We start from the raw sequence: 20,619 nt of genomic DNA, 5'->3' as shown, positions 1-20,619 counted from the left end.
TCTTTTCCCCAGTGATCTTGCCTTCTTTCCTCTTGTCGGTCACAGCTGCTGACATTCTTCTTTCCATCTTTGGTGCTGGGCAGACACCCCTGACTCTAAAGATAGCCACATGCAAGGCCTTGCACGCTGCTGTTCTATCAGTCTCATGTGCTCCATCGCTCTGTACTCCAGTGCTCCATAACTTCATACGGTATCAGTGTACATCTTGTCTTATTTATCCCTGCTTCTTCTCTCATTTTGTTAAACTGTTTACTCCACATTCTGCTCGTCTGTACTTACCGCTGGTTCCATTCTCCCTTTCCTTATAATGTCTGCTTTCTCCATTGCTGCATTTTATGTCTGAAATAGTTTGTACTGTATTACTGTAGCATTGATTGACCCACTTTTGGTTTTTATACTGAAAAATAGTGATGTGCTTCTCCTCTTTCACTTCTAATTCATTTGTATTTTGTATAATGTTGTTTGAACCCATCTGACCTTAGACTTGATAAAGATCCCCGTGTGATTGGGTCTTACGAGCCTGAATAAATTCTAAGTGATACCCTATGTTTTTTGCAGAGTGATTACTTGTAAGAATATTTTTTTTTTGTCCATGTTTCTTCTTCTCTTTCTACCTTGCCTTGCTTGTGATTGTCCTATTTATACTATCTAACAAGCATATTCCCCGTCTGTGGAGGTTAAAGTGACACTGTTCTATGTGGAAGGTGGTGATTTGTTCTGTTCATAGTGATATCTTGGGGGTAAGAGGGTATATGTGTATAAAAATCTTTTTATTCAGTACTGCAATGTATTTCTTTCTGTAGCTGTATGCCAACAGTAGCCAGATACTTATGTACTCTTGCACATGTCAGAGTACAAAATAGAGGCCTGTGGGGATCCCGTGAGACTGCGATCCCCCCACAGCTCTTCTCTCATATGTACAGTAAGTTACTATAATTGCCAATTGGAAAATCCGATTTGTATTGCTAAGGTATGTCAGATGGAACCGTCATCAAAGCTTCGGTATTTTACGTACGGCAAAGTTTGTTTTTTTTTTTTTTGTTTTTTTTTTCTTTTTTAAATGTATATATTTTTTTTGTCTTCTGGATGTTTTTAAATTATTTTGGGATTTTGATACTTTTATTGTTACTAGAAGTATAGTAGGCTATAGGCTCACCTTGCACTTAATTTAGCACTTAATTTAGCTTAAACACAGTGTAGTAATTAAAGATTTATTTCCTTTATATACAGTATATAATTCAATTGGAATTGTATCCTCTGCCCTGCTTACTGCTTACACTGCAACTCATATTATGCCAATGTATGTTTCCTTTCCAATTTTCTCTCCAAGTAACACGCTCTTGGTATTGCATACTTACTTCAAGCAAATTATCGTGGTTTAAAGATTTTTTTTTATTTTTTTTTATTTCTTTCATTTAGTTGCTTATCATGAGTTCCCAGGCCATTGGGTTAAATGACACTCAGAGTCCGTCTGATGCGGCTGTGATGTGTTATAACAAAGGATGCGGGCAGACATTCCTTCTCAAAGACCACAGTGCAGGTAAAAAGCAATCTAATACTACCTCTAGTTAAATGATCTTTAGCTTAATGAAGCAGTGTATAGATCATAGCTGTGCAGTCTCATGGTTCAATTCTCTGCCATTTAGGAGTTAAATCACTTTGTTTATACTGCTGTTGTCATACCTTCCTGCATGGGACTTGCACATCCTTTCTTAACCCCTTAAAACCGGAGGGCGTACTATTACGACCTAGTCTAAGCGGCTCTAAACGCCGCAGGGCGTAATAGTACGCCCTCCGTTATTTTTTTTTACTTACCCGGTCGCCGGCGATTGCGGTTGGGGGGACTCCCAGGGAGCCCCCCGCGGCACATCCGTCCTCCTGCAGCCCCCCCCCCCCCAGCCATGTGAGAGGACCTCACAATCACATGGCCGGGTTAGCCGCCTGCTGCATTGTAGGTAATGACAGGTAGTCCCCCTGCTGGCTGGAAATCAAATAAATTAAAGTTAAATAAGTGTAAAAAAATAAATATATATATATATATATATATATATATATATATATATATATAATCCGTGTGTGTATATATATATATATATGATCCGTGTGTGTATATATATATATATATGATCCGTGTGTGTATATATATATATATATATGATCCGTGTGTGTATATATATATATATGATCCGTGTGTGTATATATATATATATATGATCCGTGTGTGTATATATATATATATGATCCGTGTGTGTATATATATATATATATGATCCGTGTGTGTGTATATATATATCTTGATAAAGACCCTGAAGGGTCGAAACGTTGATGCTGAGTTGTGATTAAACGGTTAATACACATTTGAAAAATCCAAGCGAGTGCTCCTGTTTCTTACCTTTGTTTCTTACATATATATATATATATATATCTCAGATTACACGTAGACTGATTCTGATTAAATATATATATATAATTATTGTTATATGTAAATACGTGAAAAAATAACATTTAAAAAATAATTAAAAATAAATTAAATATATAGATGTGTGTTATTTCGTTCTAACTGTATTGTGATATTAATATATATATATTTATATCAAAATACACGCAGAACGAAATATATATCTATATACATAAATATATACGTGTGTGTGTGTATGTATATATATATATATATATATATATATATATATATATATACACACACCAATATATAAATAAAAAAAATATATATATATATATGTGTGTGTGTGTGTAATATTTTTACATAATTGGGTATCTTAATTAATTACAATTAGCGGGACCTGGCTGACAACTCATGCCGAAAGTATAGGGAATTTAATTTGCTAGCACTATATTTAACCCTATAACTTTCCAAGACACCATAAAACCTGTACATGGGGGGCACTGTTTTACTCGGGAGACTTTGCTGAACACAAATATTAGTGTTTCAAAACAGTAAAATGTATTACAACGATGATATCACCAGTAAAAGTGACGTTTTGCATTTTTCACGCACAAACAGCACTTACACGGACGATATTATTGCTGTGATATTTTTTTCTGTTTTGAAACACAAATATTTGTGTTCAGCGAAGTCTCCCGAGTATAACAGTACCCCTCATGTACAGGTTTTATGGTGTTTTTAAAAGTTACAGCGGCAAATATAAGGCTTGGGTTTCATTTTTTTTCACATTAAAATTTGCCAGATTGGTTACGTTGCCTTTGAGACCCTATGGTAGCCCAAGAATTAAAATTACCCCTATGATGGCATACCATTTGCAATAGTAGACAACCCAAGGTATTGCAAATGGGGTGTGGCGGAACCAACCTCGCCACTGTGCACTGGAGAAGCCTGGTTGCTCGCCTGCTCCCTTTAGACTATGGCCCGGCAGTTAAAACCTTTTATTTTCCCTGCTAAAAGGCTTATTCGTGCCTTTCTGCCGGGGTGTTCGGTAGATTCAATCTACCGAACAAAGTACCGATTGATGGACCACCTGGGACCTGGAGTGTGCCGTCAATTGACCGCCCAGAAGCTGCGGTTAACCGCAGCTTAATTGATGAACGCTGGGTGGCCTTTGTTCGTTTGCCGAACATGTGGCAGCGGCCATTTTACCTCCCGAACGGCCAGCGGTGTTCAGCGCCCAAACTATGGAACTGAAAACGAACACTTATTTGCGCGAACACCGCTGAGCCGCAAGCCTCCTTACCTCTGCATTTGGTAGTGGAACCGACTGACTGTTCATTCGGTAGTTTAACCGTATGAACCGCATCACCCCAGAAAGCCATGCCATGTGTAACGAAAGACTATGGGAAAGACTTTGGCTCCATGGCAATTGAACAGTATGTATGTGATCTGAGCGCCATTCGGTAATAATGTGCGCTCAGATCTAAGCTATCTGGAGATATGTAGAATGTGTGTGTTTTATATAATAAATGTAACTGTATGTAATTTTATGTCTTTTTACTAACGTGTGTAATGGAGTTTTGCCTCTGTCCTTGGAGATAATTGGATTACTTCCCAATTATCTCCAGGCCAGAGAGGAGGGATTGTGATGCATTGTGGGATTGTTGAAATTTGTAGGTCTGTGATTGGTCAATGTCCAATATGTTTCCCAGTCTTCCATCTAGGGGAGTGTCCTCCAGGTGGGAGACCTGCATAAAAGCTGGGCAGTTAGCCCCAGTAAACCAGATTCTGCATGACCCTCAAAACGAAGTGTCGTCTCATTATTGGGGGATTTGGATTGTATGCTGATTGCCAGGAGTGTAAGCTGATTGTATGCTTTTCCTGTTTGGCTGTGTCCCGGGTTCGTGTGTTTCCTGTTCGGGAGTTGGAGGATTCGTGTAGTTTGCAGTTCGGGAGATTAGTGCTTACAGCAGCTGGCTGTGCATCTGGAAAGGGGAATATCGCCTAAACGGCTTTTAACCTCTTGTGTGCAAAACGGTCCGTTACATGGGGTATGTCCAGTCTTTTTTAGTAGCCACAAACACTGGCCAAAATTGGCGTGTTTTTTGCATTTTCCATACACAAATACTAACGCTAACTTTGGCCAGTGTTTGCAACCAAATGGCTACTAAAAAAGACTGGACATACCCCATTTGCAATACCTTGGGTTGTCTTCTATTGCAAATAGTATGCCATTAATGGTGTAAATTTAATTCCTGGGCTACTATACAGTCTCAAAGGCAACGTAACCAATCTGGCAAATTTCAATTTCAAATGTAACGTGCTATATTTGACCCTGTAACTTCCCAAAACACCATAAAACCGGTACATAGGGGGTACTGTCTTACACGTGAGACTTTGCTGAATACAGATATGTGTATTTTATTGCAGTAAAAGCAAACAGTATTATGACATTGGCAGTTAAAATGTCATGTAGAACTTAAAAAAAAAAATAAAAAAATCTTATTTTCTCCCATTTTTGTAATATTAAATTGTTTCATAGCTAAATATTTGATATTAAATGAAAGCCCTGTTTCCCCTGAATAAAATTATATATAATAAGGGTGGGTGCATTTAATATGAAAGAGGTGAATTACGGTTGGACAGACATAGCGCAAATGCCAGGTTTTGTTTACGTTTTGTTTTGTTCACAACGTGTGCATTTGGCTCAGTCCTTAAGGGGTTAAAGGGACATTATAGTCACCCAGACCACTTCAGCTCATTGAAGTGGTCTGAGTGTAGTTTCCCATGTCCCTTAGCCGTGCAAATGTAATTGTAATTTTTTTAATAAACTGCAGTAATTATCTACAAGACAGCCACTAGAGGGACCTCCGAGTAGTTAGGCGACTTTTGGTTGATTAACTGATGCTGGACATCCTCATGCTATGCATGAGGACATCCAGCGTCATGTAGAACCCAATATGCATGCTTTCCTATGATGGAACTACTAATGCGAGTGCGGCCATCGCCGCTTATGCGCGTTAGGTCTCCCCGCGAGAGACTTAATGCTAAACGTCCTATATTGCGCTTTCTGTTTGAGAATTTATCTCCTGCTCAGTTAATAGCCATATAGAGCCTGCAAGAAGCTCCTGTATTTGATCAAACTTACAAAGAAGGGGATAAAAACTTCTAAAGCAAGTTAATATCTTGAAACGAAACCATTTTTTTTTTTTCATTCAGACTGTGAGTCACAGCCAGCAGAGCTGTGGCTAGGGCTGCATAAATGGAAACAAAGCTGAATTAACTCTTAAATGACAGAGAATATAGCAGTGAGAATACGGGGGGCATGATCTATGCACCAAAACCACTTAATTAAGCTAAAGTTGTTTTAATGCCTCTAGTATCCCTTTAAATGATCTATTGGTGCATTTAGTTACATAATCACTAAAAGAAAATATATTGTGTACTATATATAAGAGAAGTCTTGCATTGTTTACTACTTTTTAATATTGGACCAGAAGTACTTTATAGAGTTGTTTTTTTGACCGGCAGCATTAGAGCAAATAAAATTTGTCTTTGAATGAAAAACATGCTTTTGATTTGATATGTCTTTTCCAAAATCGTATAGCATAGGTAATGTGCGTGTGTGTTCACGTGTGCGTGTATATGTTTGAACATATAGGAAGTGAAAATATCATGGGGTTTCAGTAGGTAAGAATGTTGACATTTTTTTCAGGTTACTCACGTGTTGCGGTTTAGATTATTATTATTATTTTTCTAATGGATCACACCAAGCATCATAACCACTGTAACCCACTGATAAGGGGGCATATACAACAGTTTATACACCAAAACATGAAGATATACCTGTAAATGAATAAATCCCGTAAAACAGCGATCAAATAAATATAAATACAAACGTAAAAGTAAAGATGTATTCCTTTACTGGTATATCTTTGTTTTGGTCTATATTTTAGTTTGGGTTTTGGGGAAAGCACGTGTGTGTATACCAGTTTGACACATTTGTTATCACGGTTTAATTTGGAGCGCCTGTTACACTTTCATTTTGTTTATATACAGCAATTTGTTTGGATCCTGACTGTTGCCAAGCTGCACTGAATGGAGGCAGAATGACATTCAGCTTTTTTACATGCCTTTAACATACATTTTGCTTATTTTTGTTTAAACCCACAGATGCTTGCCTCTTTCACCCTGGGTACCCCATATTTCATGATGCCCTGAAGGTCAGTGTGTGTCTGTTTTTGTTTCTTGTCACATCCACCTTCTATTTTGTTTATTTGAGAATTTACTTATTCTTGTTTCCTCTAGGGCTGGTCCTGCTGTAAAAAACGCACAACGGACTTCTCTGAATTTCTAGCGATCCAGGTAAATTTTATGTTGCTATTTTATACTTTCTTCCTAACAGCCTTGTGCCAGCATGGTGTAGGTGGTATGATCTGTGTGATCAGTCCACATCAGTTATCATCCCAGTTGGCAGTGTACCATACTTGGCCATTTGCTCTTTTAAGTGTGAATAAAACAATCTTTCGGAGACATGCAATGCACACAGTCTACTAGTATGCAAAATGTGGACATTCTTGGAATAAAAAAATCCAAGTTTGTTGTGCACGCTAGCAAATTTTAAAAACAGGAACAGAAAAAAAGAAGTCTCCTTTATTTTGTCAGAGCTTGAAATGAACATAAAGATGTGTACTCGTCCCATATGCAGTGCTTGCTTTCATACTTCGCCTCTTGCAGAATTGTGCACCATCACTCCCATAGTTTTAATGAATGCTATAGGGGGTTTATGGCACATTCACAAGTGGCTCTGGTAAATATTAATAAGAGAAGCATGAGCACGCTAACACAGAGGTTGTTCTAGTACCTAATCAGTGCGTTTCCCATTAGTTTCAGTGGAAGCTCCCCATTGGAATTGCTCACATTTTCTCTTATCGTAGGGCTGTACCAAAGGTCCTCACAGTAATGAGAAACCATTGGAACCTCTTAGACCTGAAGTATCTGGAAACAAAAGCAAATCAGAGTCTGGATCAAACTCCTGTACAGAGATAATTGTGCAAGGCCCAAAATCTGCTGAAAAGATGCAGAAAGAGAGACCCAGGTAAGGTGACGGATTGTTTGCTTTCTATATGCATGATGCGTACTTAGTGTTTAGTGCACACAGAATCTCATTGGTAATACATAAAGATGTAATACACTGAGTGAGCACAAGTTATTATCACTATTATTATCATTATTACTCATTCAGTACGTAGAGTACAGTGAGCTCTGCATTATTACTCACTCTGTGTAGAGGACAGTGAGCTCTGCATTATTACTCACTCTGTGTAGAGGACAGTGAGCTCTGCATTATTACTCAGTGTGTAGAGGACAGTGAGCTCTGCATTATTACTCAGTACGTAGAGTACAGTGAGCTCTGCATTATTACTCTCTCTGTCTGTAGAGTACAGTGAGCTCTGCATTATTACTCTCTCTGTCTGTAGAGGACTGTGAGCTCTGCATTATTACTCTCTCTGTCTGTAGAGTACAGTGAGCTCTGCATTATTACTCTCTCTGTCTGTAGAGTACAGTGAGCTCTGCATTATTACTCTCTCTGTCTGTAGAGGACTGTGAGCACTGCATTATTACTCTCTCTGTCTGTAGAGGACTGTGAGCTCTGCATTATTTCTCACTCTGTCTGTAGAGGACAGTGAGCTCTGCATTATTACTCACTCTGTCTGTAGAGGACAGTGAGCTCTGCATTATTACTCACTCTGTGTAGAGGACAGTGAGCTTTGCATTATTACTCACTCTGTGTAGAGGACAGTGAGCTCTGCATTATTACTCACTCTGTGTAGAGGACAGCGAGCTCTGCATTATTACTCACTCTGTCTGTAGAGGACTGTGAGCTCTGCATTATTACTCTCTCTGTCTGTAGAGTACAGTGAGCTCTGCATTATTACTCTCTCTGTCTGTAGAGTACAGTGAGCTCTGCATTATTACTCTCTCTGTCTGTAGAGGACTGTGAGCACTGCATTATTACTCTCTCTGTCTGTAGAGGACTGTGAGCTCTGCATTATTTCTCACTCTGTCTGTAGAGGACAGTGAGCTCTGCATTATTACTCACTCTGTCTGTAGAGGACAGTGAGCTCTGCATTATTACTCACTCTGTGTAGAGGACAGTGAGCTTTGCATTATTACTCACTCTGTGTAGAGGACAGTGAGCTCTGCATTATTACTCACTCTGTGTAGAGGACAGCGAGCTCTGCATTATTACTCACTCTGTCTGTAGAGGACAGCGAGCTCTGCATTATTACTCACTCTGTCTGTAGAGGACAGCGAGCTCTGCATTATTACTCACTCTGTCTGTAGAGGACAGTGAGCTCTGCATTATTACTCACTCTGTCTGTAGAGGACAGTGAGCTCTGCATTATTACTCACTCTGTCTGTAGAGGACAGTGAGCTCTGCATTATTACTCACTCTGTCTGTAGAGGACAGTGAGCTCTGCATTATTACTCACTCTGTCTGTAGAGGACAGCGAGCTCTGCATTATTACTCACTCTGTCTGTAGAGGACAGCGAGCTCTGCATTATTACTCACTCTGTCTGTAGAGGACAGCGAGCTCTGCATTATTACTCACTCTGTCTGTAGAGGACAGTGAGCTCTATGCCCTCTGCATTATTACTAAATATTTATGGTTTACATAACTTTAGTATACTCCTGCTTTGAGAAGACATTCTACCTCCTAATTCCCTCATTGTTTCCTACATTCGTCTTTGTTCGTTCTTTATGTTTGTGCCCTAAGTTTTCACTATAGAGAACATTTATTAGGGAGAAGTACCAGCAGCAAGTTTTTTTTCTAAAGTTCCACTTCAAGTGGCATACTAGGCCGTTTGCACTAATTCATTCAATAAGTCTTATCGTATTGTTTAATGGGATCATCTCTCCCCAGTAACTACCCCTATATTTAAAACCGTGTTCGACGTCGATGTGGAAATCCATGACCCTGTATATACCACTGTCTTGAAGCTGAACACCTCCATCTTGGATCCACAATCAATTATTGCCAAAAGTTCTGCATTGTTGCCCCTATCACTCCGCATAGAGGGAGGAGGGGGAAAAAAAACATTTGTTTCTTCTCCTGTAGTGACGTGTGCCTTGGCTGCGCCAGGACTAAACTGGATTGTGATGTTATTTGCCAAGTCTTAATATACATTTTAAACAGAAATGGATCATCACGTATACGAAGGTTAACACAAGTTATATGTGATTTATCAATGTTTAATTCAGTAGGGTAATTTGCTTCAAATGACTAACGCAGACCTGAATGTTGTAAATTCTGCCTGTGTTGATTTTCAGTGCACAGGAACAGATGCGCCCTCTTACGTTCAAAGTATCTCGCTCACTTGAAGAGGTGCTGGAGAAGCTTCGCTTGGAGACCAAAGAGGTGTCTGTGCAAAAAGGTGAGTGCGTAGACAAATGGCAGTAGGGTGATCGCCATTGGTTATTCGATTCGATAATGTATATTCTTTTTTGCAGCCGAGACTGATGTTGCAGTTGTTGGAACAAGGTGTAAACATTCAGGCTGTAAAGAGGTGAGCTCCGTTCATGTTTATGATTTTACACTTGTATGTTTTTTTAATACGTATCCACATGCATTGTTCAGCTCACACTACTGGCGCTGTTGTTTTCTGCAGGTTTATCAGGGGCCAGAAAGTGATGCAGGAACATGTGTTTACCACCCCGGAGTTCCAGTCTTCCATGAGGGGTAAGAAATAGGGACACCCGCTATACGTGACAATAGCTACAATCACTTACTGGATAGGTGTCCCACTACCTATCCTCAAACCTAATAATATAAAAATATCAAGTGGTGCAGATGGTTAAATCCCATAGCTGTCTAGAGAATCCACACTCTTTATATATTCAAAGTTAAAACAAGCAATTTACATCACCTCAAATACCTTATAAATAGGTCACAAATATGCCTACTTATTTTGTGTCTTTACCGCTCTATTTCAGTGGTTCTTAACATCTTGTTTAGAAACTAAAGCTTGGGTCTCCATTCTATTTCATTGTGTCTATGTTGGTGGGAGTAGGTGTATCATATTCACCAGTCCCCCAAGAGCCGGTCACTGATCACTGTACTTCCTTCCCCGGTGCAATGGAGACCCCACTGTTATTTTGGGAGGAGTCTGTTGAAGGTGTTTTGCAGAATTATTCTTTTTTTTTTTTTTAATATATATAAATTATATTAAGATTGTAAAATGCGTTGCTGAATGAATTAGAACACAAATGGGAAACTGTCCTCAAAGCTCTATGCCCATCTTGTGGCTGCTTATTATCGCAAGTTGTAAACCGCTATCAGAGCCAGATTTACTATTAAGAGGCATAGGCACCTGCTTACTGGTGTATTTCTAATAGAGTTGTCTGCTCTGCCAATTCTAATGTACAGGCTGGCGTCAGTGAGGGAGCTGCGATTGCTCTGAATACTGATTTCAAAACCTTTTTAAAGCTCTCACTTGTACCCCTTGTGGTGGTGATGTAGTGATGCCAGGATGTGATATCCCTGTCCTGGCATCATTGCAGAGAGACAGAAGGAGCTTTTCAGCTCTCTGTGTGATGTGCGCACAGAGATATCTCGGAACACCAGGGAATTAGGATATGATTCACTCAAAGTCTCCCCCAGCAAAGGGAGGAAAAGGGAGGCTGGGTGGACCTCATTATGGTAAAAACATGAATACAAATCCTGTATGTGTATTTGTAAGGATGTGTGTCTATATGAATTCACTATGGCATTCTACGTTTCAGCCGCACAGACTGTTCTAGTTGCAGCAATGTTAACCCTTTCTTACAAAGTGCCACTAATTGTATCCCGTGTTCTTTCTGTTTTGATATCTTCGTGTTCCAACTTAGTGACTAGCCGGGTTAAGTGAGAATTTAAAGGGAATTTCAAGTTTAAGGTCAAAATAGATGAACTGGAAAAAAATATCAAGTCAGCAATGCCTTCGGCTCGACTACTCTGGCCTTGAATTTTAAATTCACTTTTATTTCTCACTTTAGTAAATAACCCTGACTATTGCCAATTTGTGGAGAATTGCAAGATAAATTTAGACTAAAGTAGACAATTTGGAGACTTTTTACAGCATTTTACATATTTTTTTTTTTTTGGACTTCACTTTGCAACTCCCTGGTCAATTTTCCACATTTCCGACTTTAGTGACAATCCATGCAGGGGTGTATTTTGGATTTGTGCTGCCCTAGGCACAACTAAATTTGGGAACCCCCTAAATCGTAATTTGCCTCCCCCCCCATTTGTTTCAAGGCCACTTTTTTGACTGACAGACACAGGCCGTCATTGATACATGCACTGACATACACTCAATTGCAGATACAGTCATTGGCACACACACTGTTTAACCAACACACACTTTCACTGACAGACACACACTCTCAGATACACATACAATGACAGACACACACACTCACAGACATACCCATCCTCACTGATTTCACACACTCTGACAGACACACACTGACAGCTACACTCACTCACAGACACACACTGACAGCTTCACTCACTCACAGACACACACTGACAGCTTCACTCACAGACACACAGACAGCTTCACTCACTCACAGACACACACTGACGGCTTCACTCGCTCACAGACACACACTGACAGCTACACTCGCTCACAGACACACACTGACAGCTACACTCGCTCACAGACACACACTGACAGCTTCACTCGCTCACAGACACACACTGACAGCTTCACTCGCTCACAGACACACACTGACAGCTTCACTCGCTCACAGACACACACTGACAGCTACACTCGCTCACAGACACACACTGACAGCTTCACTCGCTCACAGACACACACTGACAGCTTCACTCGCTCACAGACACACACTGACAGCTTCACTCACAGACACACACTGACAGCTACACTCGCTCACAGACACACACTGACAGCTACACTCGCTCACAGACACACACTGACAGCTACACTCGCTCACAGACACACACTGACAGCTACACTCACTCACAGAGCGTGAGAGAGCAAGAAGAGTGGAGGACAGCGCTTCCTTGCCGCCTGGCTAGAATATTAATAGTTTAACACCTCGGGGGTGGATGGGGGCCCTAAGAAAGACAGCCCCAGGACATGAGGCAAACAAGGCATTTGTTTGGGAGCTTGGGGTGGCGTTTTTTGGCGCCCCCCTGATAGTGCCGCCCTAGGCAAATGCCTTGTTTGCCTTGTGGTAAATACATCCCTGAATCCATGTGTGCCTTTTCGCACCATGCCAGTGTCTGTTACAGTGCTCATAATATCCATTTATTTTCAGCATGAAGTACTGGTCCTGTTGTGCCATTAAAACCAGTGACTTCAATGAATTTCTGGAGCAAAGAGGGTGCAGCTCAGGGAAGCATCTGTGGGTTCAGATAGCAGGAAAAAAGGTGAGAAGAAAACAGTGCGAGGTGTGATGAGCCGAAACGTCTGTGTAATAATTCTGGCCAAAATATGAGTTTATTGGGACAACAGGAACTGTTTATCGAGAGTAAGAAATGTTACCAGAGATTTTAAAGGGTTAATTTCTTAAATCTTTCTGTGTATACATTTTCCTTAAAAGAAAACAGGTGTTTGGTATAAAGAATTCTGGTTTCCACGGTGACTGCTTCACTTCTAGAACATTGCGCCGGAATTGTTTTTTACGCATAACGTGCAGTGTTTAAAATATTGTTGCATGGAACTCAGTGGGTTCTGAGCTCACTTATTTAGCACTCCATATGGCCATATGGCCGTCGTGGTCTCTTTGTAGTCTTCTATCGCCTTACAGAATATCAGGAAATCCTCAGAGCTTTATATGTCCTGTATACTCATGGTTATACTGCAATATTTATTATTGATCCTACAGATTTAATAACACATTTATCAGTCTGTCACTTGCGCTCTCCGTATAGTATTCAGTGCGTATTGTCTATCGATTCACTACTAAAGAGACTAAGGTATTAAAAGGCCTGTAAACCACCTGTATATGTTAACCGAGCCTTATGTTCTGCCAGTCTCATTGAGGAATATAGACCGATATTTCCTTTTCCTTTTTATTCCAGGAAGTCTCATGTCGTTATGACTGGCACCAGACGGGTAGTCTTGTTGTCCTCACTATTTATGCTAAAGCAGCCCTTCCCGAGCTCAGCAGTGTTCATGCTAATCGCACAACGGTAAGAACGGGGACTTGCAGTTTATTAGTAGGCCTTATTATGTGTATGGATGTGTGGCATGGAAGGCACGTCTGGGATCGGTCTACATTCGCATTGTTTGGGTTATGGTTATGTGGAATGGTGATAGATGGGAGCAAAGCTCTGATGAGGACCTGGCATGGAATTCTTTTTAGAACAATTTTACTTCTCACTTGGTGTTTGCTCCTTGCCTCCATTTGAGCCTACTGGAGAGCCAGAAGCTCTGTCTGAGCTAGCCCTGCACTGCCGGGCTTATCTCAGGCGAGCTAATAGACGCTATCATGGTAGCTGAGAGTTGACATGGAGCCATGCCTTGCGTACCCCAGGCATGAAGTCAGACCTTTCTAAATTGGTTTGACTACTTACATTGGGGGATGCCAAGACTCTCCTGGTGTGCTGTAGTGGTTATGGTATTTAGAATGTATTCATAAACCTTCTTGCATAATTTAACATGCATCAATGGCATTTCTTCGGTTTTGGAGAACAAGTTCGGTGAGGGTGACCAAAAGGTAGATGATGTTGATTCTTACTTCCCCCTCCACTACTGTTTTGAGGAAGGTCATAATATAGAATTAAACACAAAAGAATCAAAACAATTTGACAGACCGCCTGAAATATCTTACCCCAGCACTAAAGGTTAGTGTAACAAACTCCTGCTTTATAGATTGTAAAAAAAAAAATCACTTTCCAAGATGGCTTCAGTCGCATATCCTCATCATAACAGTGTTTTCTAGAATCTCACGTGTAGCTCTCTGACTTCCATTGTTTATCCAGTCACCTGGTGTCCTGACCCACTGCAGGGTCTTCTGGTTCTTTGAGGGGGGGAGGGTTTATGGTAGTAATCTGTAGTCTCTGGACATGGATCTTCACCTCCCAGCTACAATGTTAATGTTCATGTAATGGTATCCAGAGGCTTGAGTTTCTGGAAATTAATAATTAGAAAGAATGGTGAATGAATGCCAATGTTGTAATAATGACCCTTATCTTTTCTTAGATTGACATCCAGATTTCCTTCCAAGAGAAGAGCGAGTTCAAGCGTCAGCTGGAATTATGGGGTGTAAGTATTATCAGTAACGTATATAAGGACTCTATAAAGTGGCAAACTGCGATGTAAGTTCCATCTTTCCTCATACTGCACAGCCGAGAGGGATGGAAGCTAGGAGGCAGGAGCACCAAAGCCCTAACTCAGTGGTTAAGCTGTTATCAAATGGTTTAACCCCTGATGGTAAGAAACCGGCCCCATAATGTAAATAAGCTTCCATCGTAATGGATGGGCGTGTTCCTTTAAGCATTAGTCAGAAACCTATCTAGTGACATGGTTAAAATGTGTCCAGCTCCCTATGTAAATCCTTCACTCATTCTAAAGAAGGTTTTTAGAAGCTTGCTGGAAATACCCAGTGCAGTACAGCTTCTACAGTCTCATTAAACACTGCACTCGTGAAAATAGAGAACCTTTATTGTGTAAATATGTGACACGGATTTATTAAAACCTCATAGAAGCTTCACATTTAAAATGAACTTCATATGTGCAGGAACAAATAAACCCCAAGATAAAATGCAGCAAAAAGTCCCCTCCGTCGGTAATGCTAAGCAATATTGGAACTTTAAAATGTCACGCTATGCTTGAAGCTCTACTGCACTGTCAGGTTTCATTAACTAAAGTGTGAATTCAAAGTGAATGTACAGTTTACACTCAGAGTAGCGAAACTGAAAGGATAAACGATTACGATTATTTTACGGTTTGGCTATTTTTTTTAAATTCTTTATTTTTGTTGTGCATAAAGGTAAAACAACGCGTATGTGGTACCCCAACGGCATTCCACATACTTTTCAAGGACAGTTATAACAGTGGGGTACATGGTAGTACTTGCACAATTTTATATTAACATGAGTGTTCCGGTCCATAACTAATTGCTTATATCTGGATATATTACGTTAGACAATAGATGTAGTTAAGGTCATGTATAGTGTTTATAGAATTATAGAATTACCAGCGCTTGTTTATTAATTAAGGAGCTCACGCTTTGACATAACGATAGGCGTTTAAGTGTTGTATGATTCTAGCGCAGATTAGATGAACTAGCAATATCCTGACATCACAGTACAATGCAGACTTTTTGAGCCCCCAGCATAGACACAGGTTGAATTAACTTGTCTAGGGTGTGTGTAAAGGATTGTCACCGCTTAGGTAGCTAGACCCAATGTTAAGCATACACAAGTATTTTTGCACTGTCTGAATACATGAACATTTGCACTGAGAGCCTAAATATAACTCACTAACTCCCTAAACAAAAAAGCTAAGTCAACGCTTATGGTAAACAAATAGCAGTAATAGATTACGTTGTGAGCTTGGTTTGTTTCAGGTACACTGTCCCCTTCGGCTGCCCCAGTCTCTCCGATGGCAGGAGTTGAGAGTTATGTAGGGATCTGCTCGGTAGGGTTGCTTGAGGAGGCAGGGGGTTAATTCGGTGCGGTACGTGTGCAGCTCAATAAGCGTGCTTCATGTACTCCGCTGTCTGCTTGCCGAGGTGTGGGCGGTGTCCGTTCTGTTCCCAGGTATATTTGCAGGTGTACTGTGGGTGTAATGTGGGTCCCTCACGGGTATGAGTGCAGGCTCTTCCCAGCTCTCACGGCTAGCTGCTGCATTCCCACACGCTTGAGTGCAGCTTGATGTACTGTGTGGTAGACGCTGTTGGGCGCCGTCGCGTGTGCCCCTGCCTGCAGGAGAGAGCGTCTTCTCCTCCGCCATATTTTGGCGCGTTTGGCCTGACTGGGTGTGCGTTCTGGGCGGGAGAGGTATGGTGGCGTCTCAGGTGGGTCTGAAGCTCGAGCTTCACTTGTGCTCAGTCGGTCTGCTATTTTTCAAAACGCTTGAAATGTGGCGTCCAGCCGTGCTAGTATATCGGTCTCTTCTATTGGGTCCGCTGGCTCGAGTGTAATCTCCGCCATATTGATTATAGCTAGTTTCTGCGATGTGTGCAGTCCGCTCTGCGTACTTCTGCCATGGATAAGCAGCTTGTGAGGGCTCCGGTCTCAACACCATCTCGCAAGGCCTCCGCCATTTTGGTGGCACTGCCTGGGGCGTGGGTCTGAGCGGTCCTGCTGCTTCGTTGTTTGCGCTTGTCGACGAGCAGGTCTCGAGAGTGTAGACCGGGATCACCCCACCGGTCCAGAGGGGGGGGAACGGGGCCGGTATACCCGCGGGTCCGACTCTAAGCCCCGAACGGTAAGCGGCAGGGCAGCGGCCGTCCGCCCCACTCGCCTCCGGAGTAGGCCTTGGGAACGTCGGATAGGATTCCTCCTCCAGGGGACTGTAGCCTCTTGGGCCAGCCTCACCCCAGATCCAGGGCTCTCTGCCCGGCGAGGACCACCGCTGCTGGCAGGTTTTGAGCTAAAATTTGTGCAAATATAGTTGTTTCTGGCTTCAGGCTGCAGGAGCTGGTCTCGCATGCGACCAGCCAGCTCGGCGGTCCGGCCCCGCCCCCCACGGTTTGGCTATTTTGAATTTTAAATTTTAAATTCACATTGAAGTTTTCAGTATGGGCTCCTTACACCATGGAGGGTATGAACAGAAGACTATATTTCAGGGTTAATCACTTAAGTGAAGATTCAAGGAGAATTTCAAATTTAGGTTTAAATTTGCCAAATTAAAAACATTTTCTTAGTCTGCCATGCTTTCCATGCAGCTACTCTGGTTTAGAACTTGAAATTCAGTTTTCCTTCCTATTTTAGTAAATAATCCTGTTGGTCTTTAGTTGTTCGTATTGCCAGTGTTGTTTAAGTGTTTTGTTTTTCTTTTAATAACTTTTTTTAATGTAATTGCCAATATTTATGTTCGTTTTTTGAGGGGATAGTCTACATTTACAAATGTTCTAATGGTTCCTCAGGTTATCGATGTGGACAAAAGTTTTGTGAACTTGCTACCCACAAAACTGGAGATCACGCTAAGGAAATCATACCCTGTGACATGGGGGCGCCTAGAACTGTCGGCAATCTCCACACAACCTTCTCCCGAGTGCGAACCACAGCCAACATGTGAGCCTCTCCAGGATAAAGGTGAAGAATCAGATGACTGCCTGAGTTGGTCGGAAGATGAAGAATTTAGCGACTGAAAACCACTACCTTGTGCAGCAACCTCAGAGCCTCTCGCAAACCATTTCCCCTGTTGCATGGTTCCCCTCGGAAAATCCCTCTGCCACTTGGAAATTACACCATTGTTTTGTTTTGTTTTCACATAAAAATCAAACTTTTTCTTCATTCTCTATCCCACCTAACTTGAATGCCACTATTTTTGAAGAGATAAACAGGATGGGACAAACCTTGACTCGGACCGTAACAACCATTGGAGAAAATAACAAAAACACTTCAGATTTGTTAATTCATGGAGTTTAAGTATTAAACGGTTACCTGTATTGGAGTCTTTCACTGTTGGAGGACAAATTTTGTTTGTGGTGGGGAAGCTTGGTCCACATTACATAATTATTTTTTGTTTTGTTTTTTATATATATATATACATTTTTATTTTTTTTACCCCATTGTAATTGCAAGTTGGCATATTGAGGGCCACAGGAGCCAATCCCCACCCTCCCGCTGATTTCTGTAGTGTTTTAAAGATGTTAAAATGTTTGTTTTACCGCTAACGATGGCTGCTGTGTGTGTGTGTGTGTGTGTGTGTGTGTGTGTGTGTGTGTGTGTACTTTTAAAGTGTTCCCGTCTCCTGCAAAAATTGTCAATCCGCGTCCAATTTTACAGATCAATTCTGTATATCGTACTGATGACACCAGTAAATGTATTAATTAAAAAAATTAGACCAATAAAGTAATAGTTAAAAGTATTAAACTGTAAACCATGTATTTGCTAGCAATTTGACAAGCACGTTGTATATGCACGGCGTGTTACTTTTTATAAGGGGATCCATTTTTTGCATTACAGGACACTTTATCACAACACACACCACCTCACTTTATTACTCTTAATTTGATCCTGTTGGATGCATGGTAGGCAATATTTTATGTATAAATAATCTTGGACCACACAGCAAACAGACGGTTTATTTATTTTTCAATGTACTAGGCTGTGGAGCCTATTCAAAGCTTCAGGGGTTTACAATCATAACAATAAAAATATAACAAACTTAAACTTTTAAAACTTAAACTTTAACCACCAAACTGCCAGTCTTGGATGACCTGACCGCTTTTATTTAAAACCATCTACTAACATTCTTTTTCTTTGGACTGGGTTCCAATCACATTGTCAATGTGTTTACAGACGTATCATTTTTACAAGGTGGTATCCTGGCATCATTCTGTGGTTCAGGTGACTGCCTTTCCCATATTGCTAACCTAGCAAAGACTAGCTGAGCATCATGGGCAATACAGTAACTATCACTATTAAATCATTGCCCTATAGGTCTTCGGGTACTACCTCTCCTGTAATGCTTAAATGGCCTTTAGGGCGGCGGAGTATCCAGGAAGTATAGTTCATTTAGTAGCTCCAGGGTTAAGATTGGCCATCCCTTGCCCTATATCTGATTAGATACTACATGTCTTATTGGTACAAGGTCTGCCACAGAAGGGGTATGTAGTTCCAAACCTTTTAGGAGAAAGTAATATTAAAAGACCCTGTATTAGCTGCTCTGGTGGTCTAGTGGGATACTTGTGAAATCATGAATTAACACCAAAAATGTGAAACTGCTCTGGTCCAAAAGTTAAGGGGAATAAACCTTACAGCTTGGACTCAGTTTATTGTATGTCCTTCATTAATGTTAGCATTACCATCACGCAGACATAGCCAAAGGACCAAACTTCTGGAATAAAAGGGAATCATGACATGTCACACATGCCATGTGTCCTTAAGGGGTTAAATACACCTGATGAGTTCTATCCAGTAACACAATGGATCTACACCAGGACCCTCCCAGATGTTGCTGAACTACAATTCTTATGATTGTCTTGCCAGATGTTGCACCCAAAGAATTCTGGGAGTTGTAGGCCATAAATGTCTGGGGCAGGGCAGAGTTTGAGATCTCTGATCTACTTCAATTCTAGGTTGGAACCCAAGGAAGGGTGTCTGTGCGATTTTAATGTGTCACCAATAGTGGGAATAGGCTTGTCATTTTAACCAGGCAATTACTGACACCCCAGTGCAGTCGAGACACATGGAAGAGTGAGAAGAGTTTAGAGACTGTTTTGCAGAGGTTTTTTTTTAATAATTGTTCTATATTGTAATTGAAGAAGTCGTAAAAGAGATCATTGTAAAAGTATAGAATAGGTCACCAAACTAATTTCATGTATGTCTTTTTGGTCACTGTAAAAAAAAAAAAAAAAAAAGTTCAATATGCACTGCTCTTTGAACTTGGGGATAAGATCATCCCATTATCTTTGTCCTTTCTGAAATACATCACAAAACATGATAATAAGCAGAGAACAGAGAACTTCTCAAAGGGAAAGGGTGCACTTCAGAGTATAATACTTGAAATAGTGAAAATAGTATTTAAAAAAATAAATACAATTTCAGATACAAGTGAGTTTATACTGTACGTACTTTGGATACCCATATTATTATTATTATTATTGGTATTTATATAGCTTAGATTCTGCAAAGCTTCTACAATATTATATGGGGGGGGGGGGGGGGAAATAAACAATTAATCGGACCATTACAAAATGATACAGGAACAATCGGTAAATGATAACCCTCCAATTTTGTCCTCATTTTTTAACATTAAAAAAATGCAAATTTAAAGACCCCAAACTTTCAGTAGGAACTTTTCGTAGATGTTTCCTAAACGGATTGACATATAGCACCTTATAAATAATGATTAACACTGACTTCAAGGCAGACCCCAAACCTTTGCCGAGAGAGAGAGCACACTTTTACATGTTAAGTAAATTTATTTAGTTGCAAAGTAATTCCAGCAGTTGTCATCTCTCACATCTGTGCCGAATTCTTGTGTACTCCGAGCTCATTACACAAACTCATAAACTCAAG

General features: G+C 40.7%; 1 protein-coding gene across 1 annotated transcript; it reads left to right on the top strand.

Moving 5' to 3' along the window:
• Positions 1-17: 17 nt before the first annotated feature.
• On the top strand, positions 18-18,475 carry ITGB1BP2 (integrin subunit beta 1 binding protein 2). Its single transcript, XM_063432750.1, has 13 exons — positions 18-198; positions 1,420-1,540; positions 6,578-6,627; positions 6,713-6,769; positions 7,342-7,502; positions 9,741-9,844; positions 9,921-9,976; positions 10,079-10,149; positions 12,735-12,846; positions 13,501-13,611; positions 14,624-14,686; positions 17,517-18,302; positions 18,335-18,475. The coding sequence occupies exons 2-12, from the start codon at positions 1,429-1,431 to the stop codon at positions 17,739-17,741; spliced, it is 1,122 nt and encodes a 373-aa protein (XP_063288820.1). The 5' UTR covers positions 18-198; positions 1,420-1,428; the 3' UTR covers positions 17,742-18,302; positions 18,335-18,475.
• The last annotated feature ends 2,144 nt before the right edge of the window (positions 18,476-20,619 follow it).

The sequence above is a fragment of the Pelobates fuscus genome, chromosome 9, assembly GCF_036172605.1.
Source record: "Pelobates fuscus isolate aPelFus1 chromosome 9, aPelFus1.pri, whole genome shotgun sequence".
Classification (NCBI taxonomy): Eukaryota; Metazoa; Chordata; class Amphibia; order Anura; family Pelobatidae; genus Pelobates; species Pelobates fuscus.
Note: the sequence above shows the minus strand (reverse complement) of the source record. Positions and strands in the feature narration are given on the sequence as shown.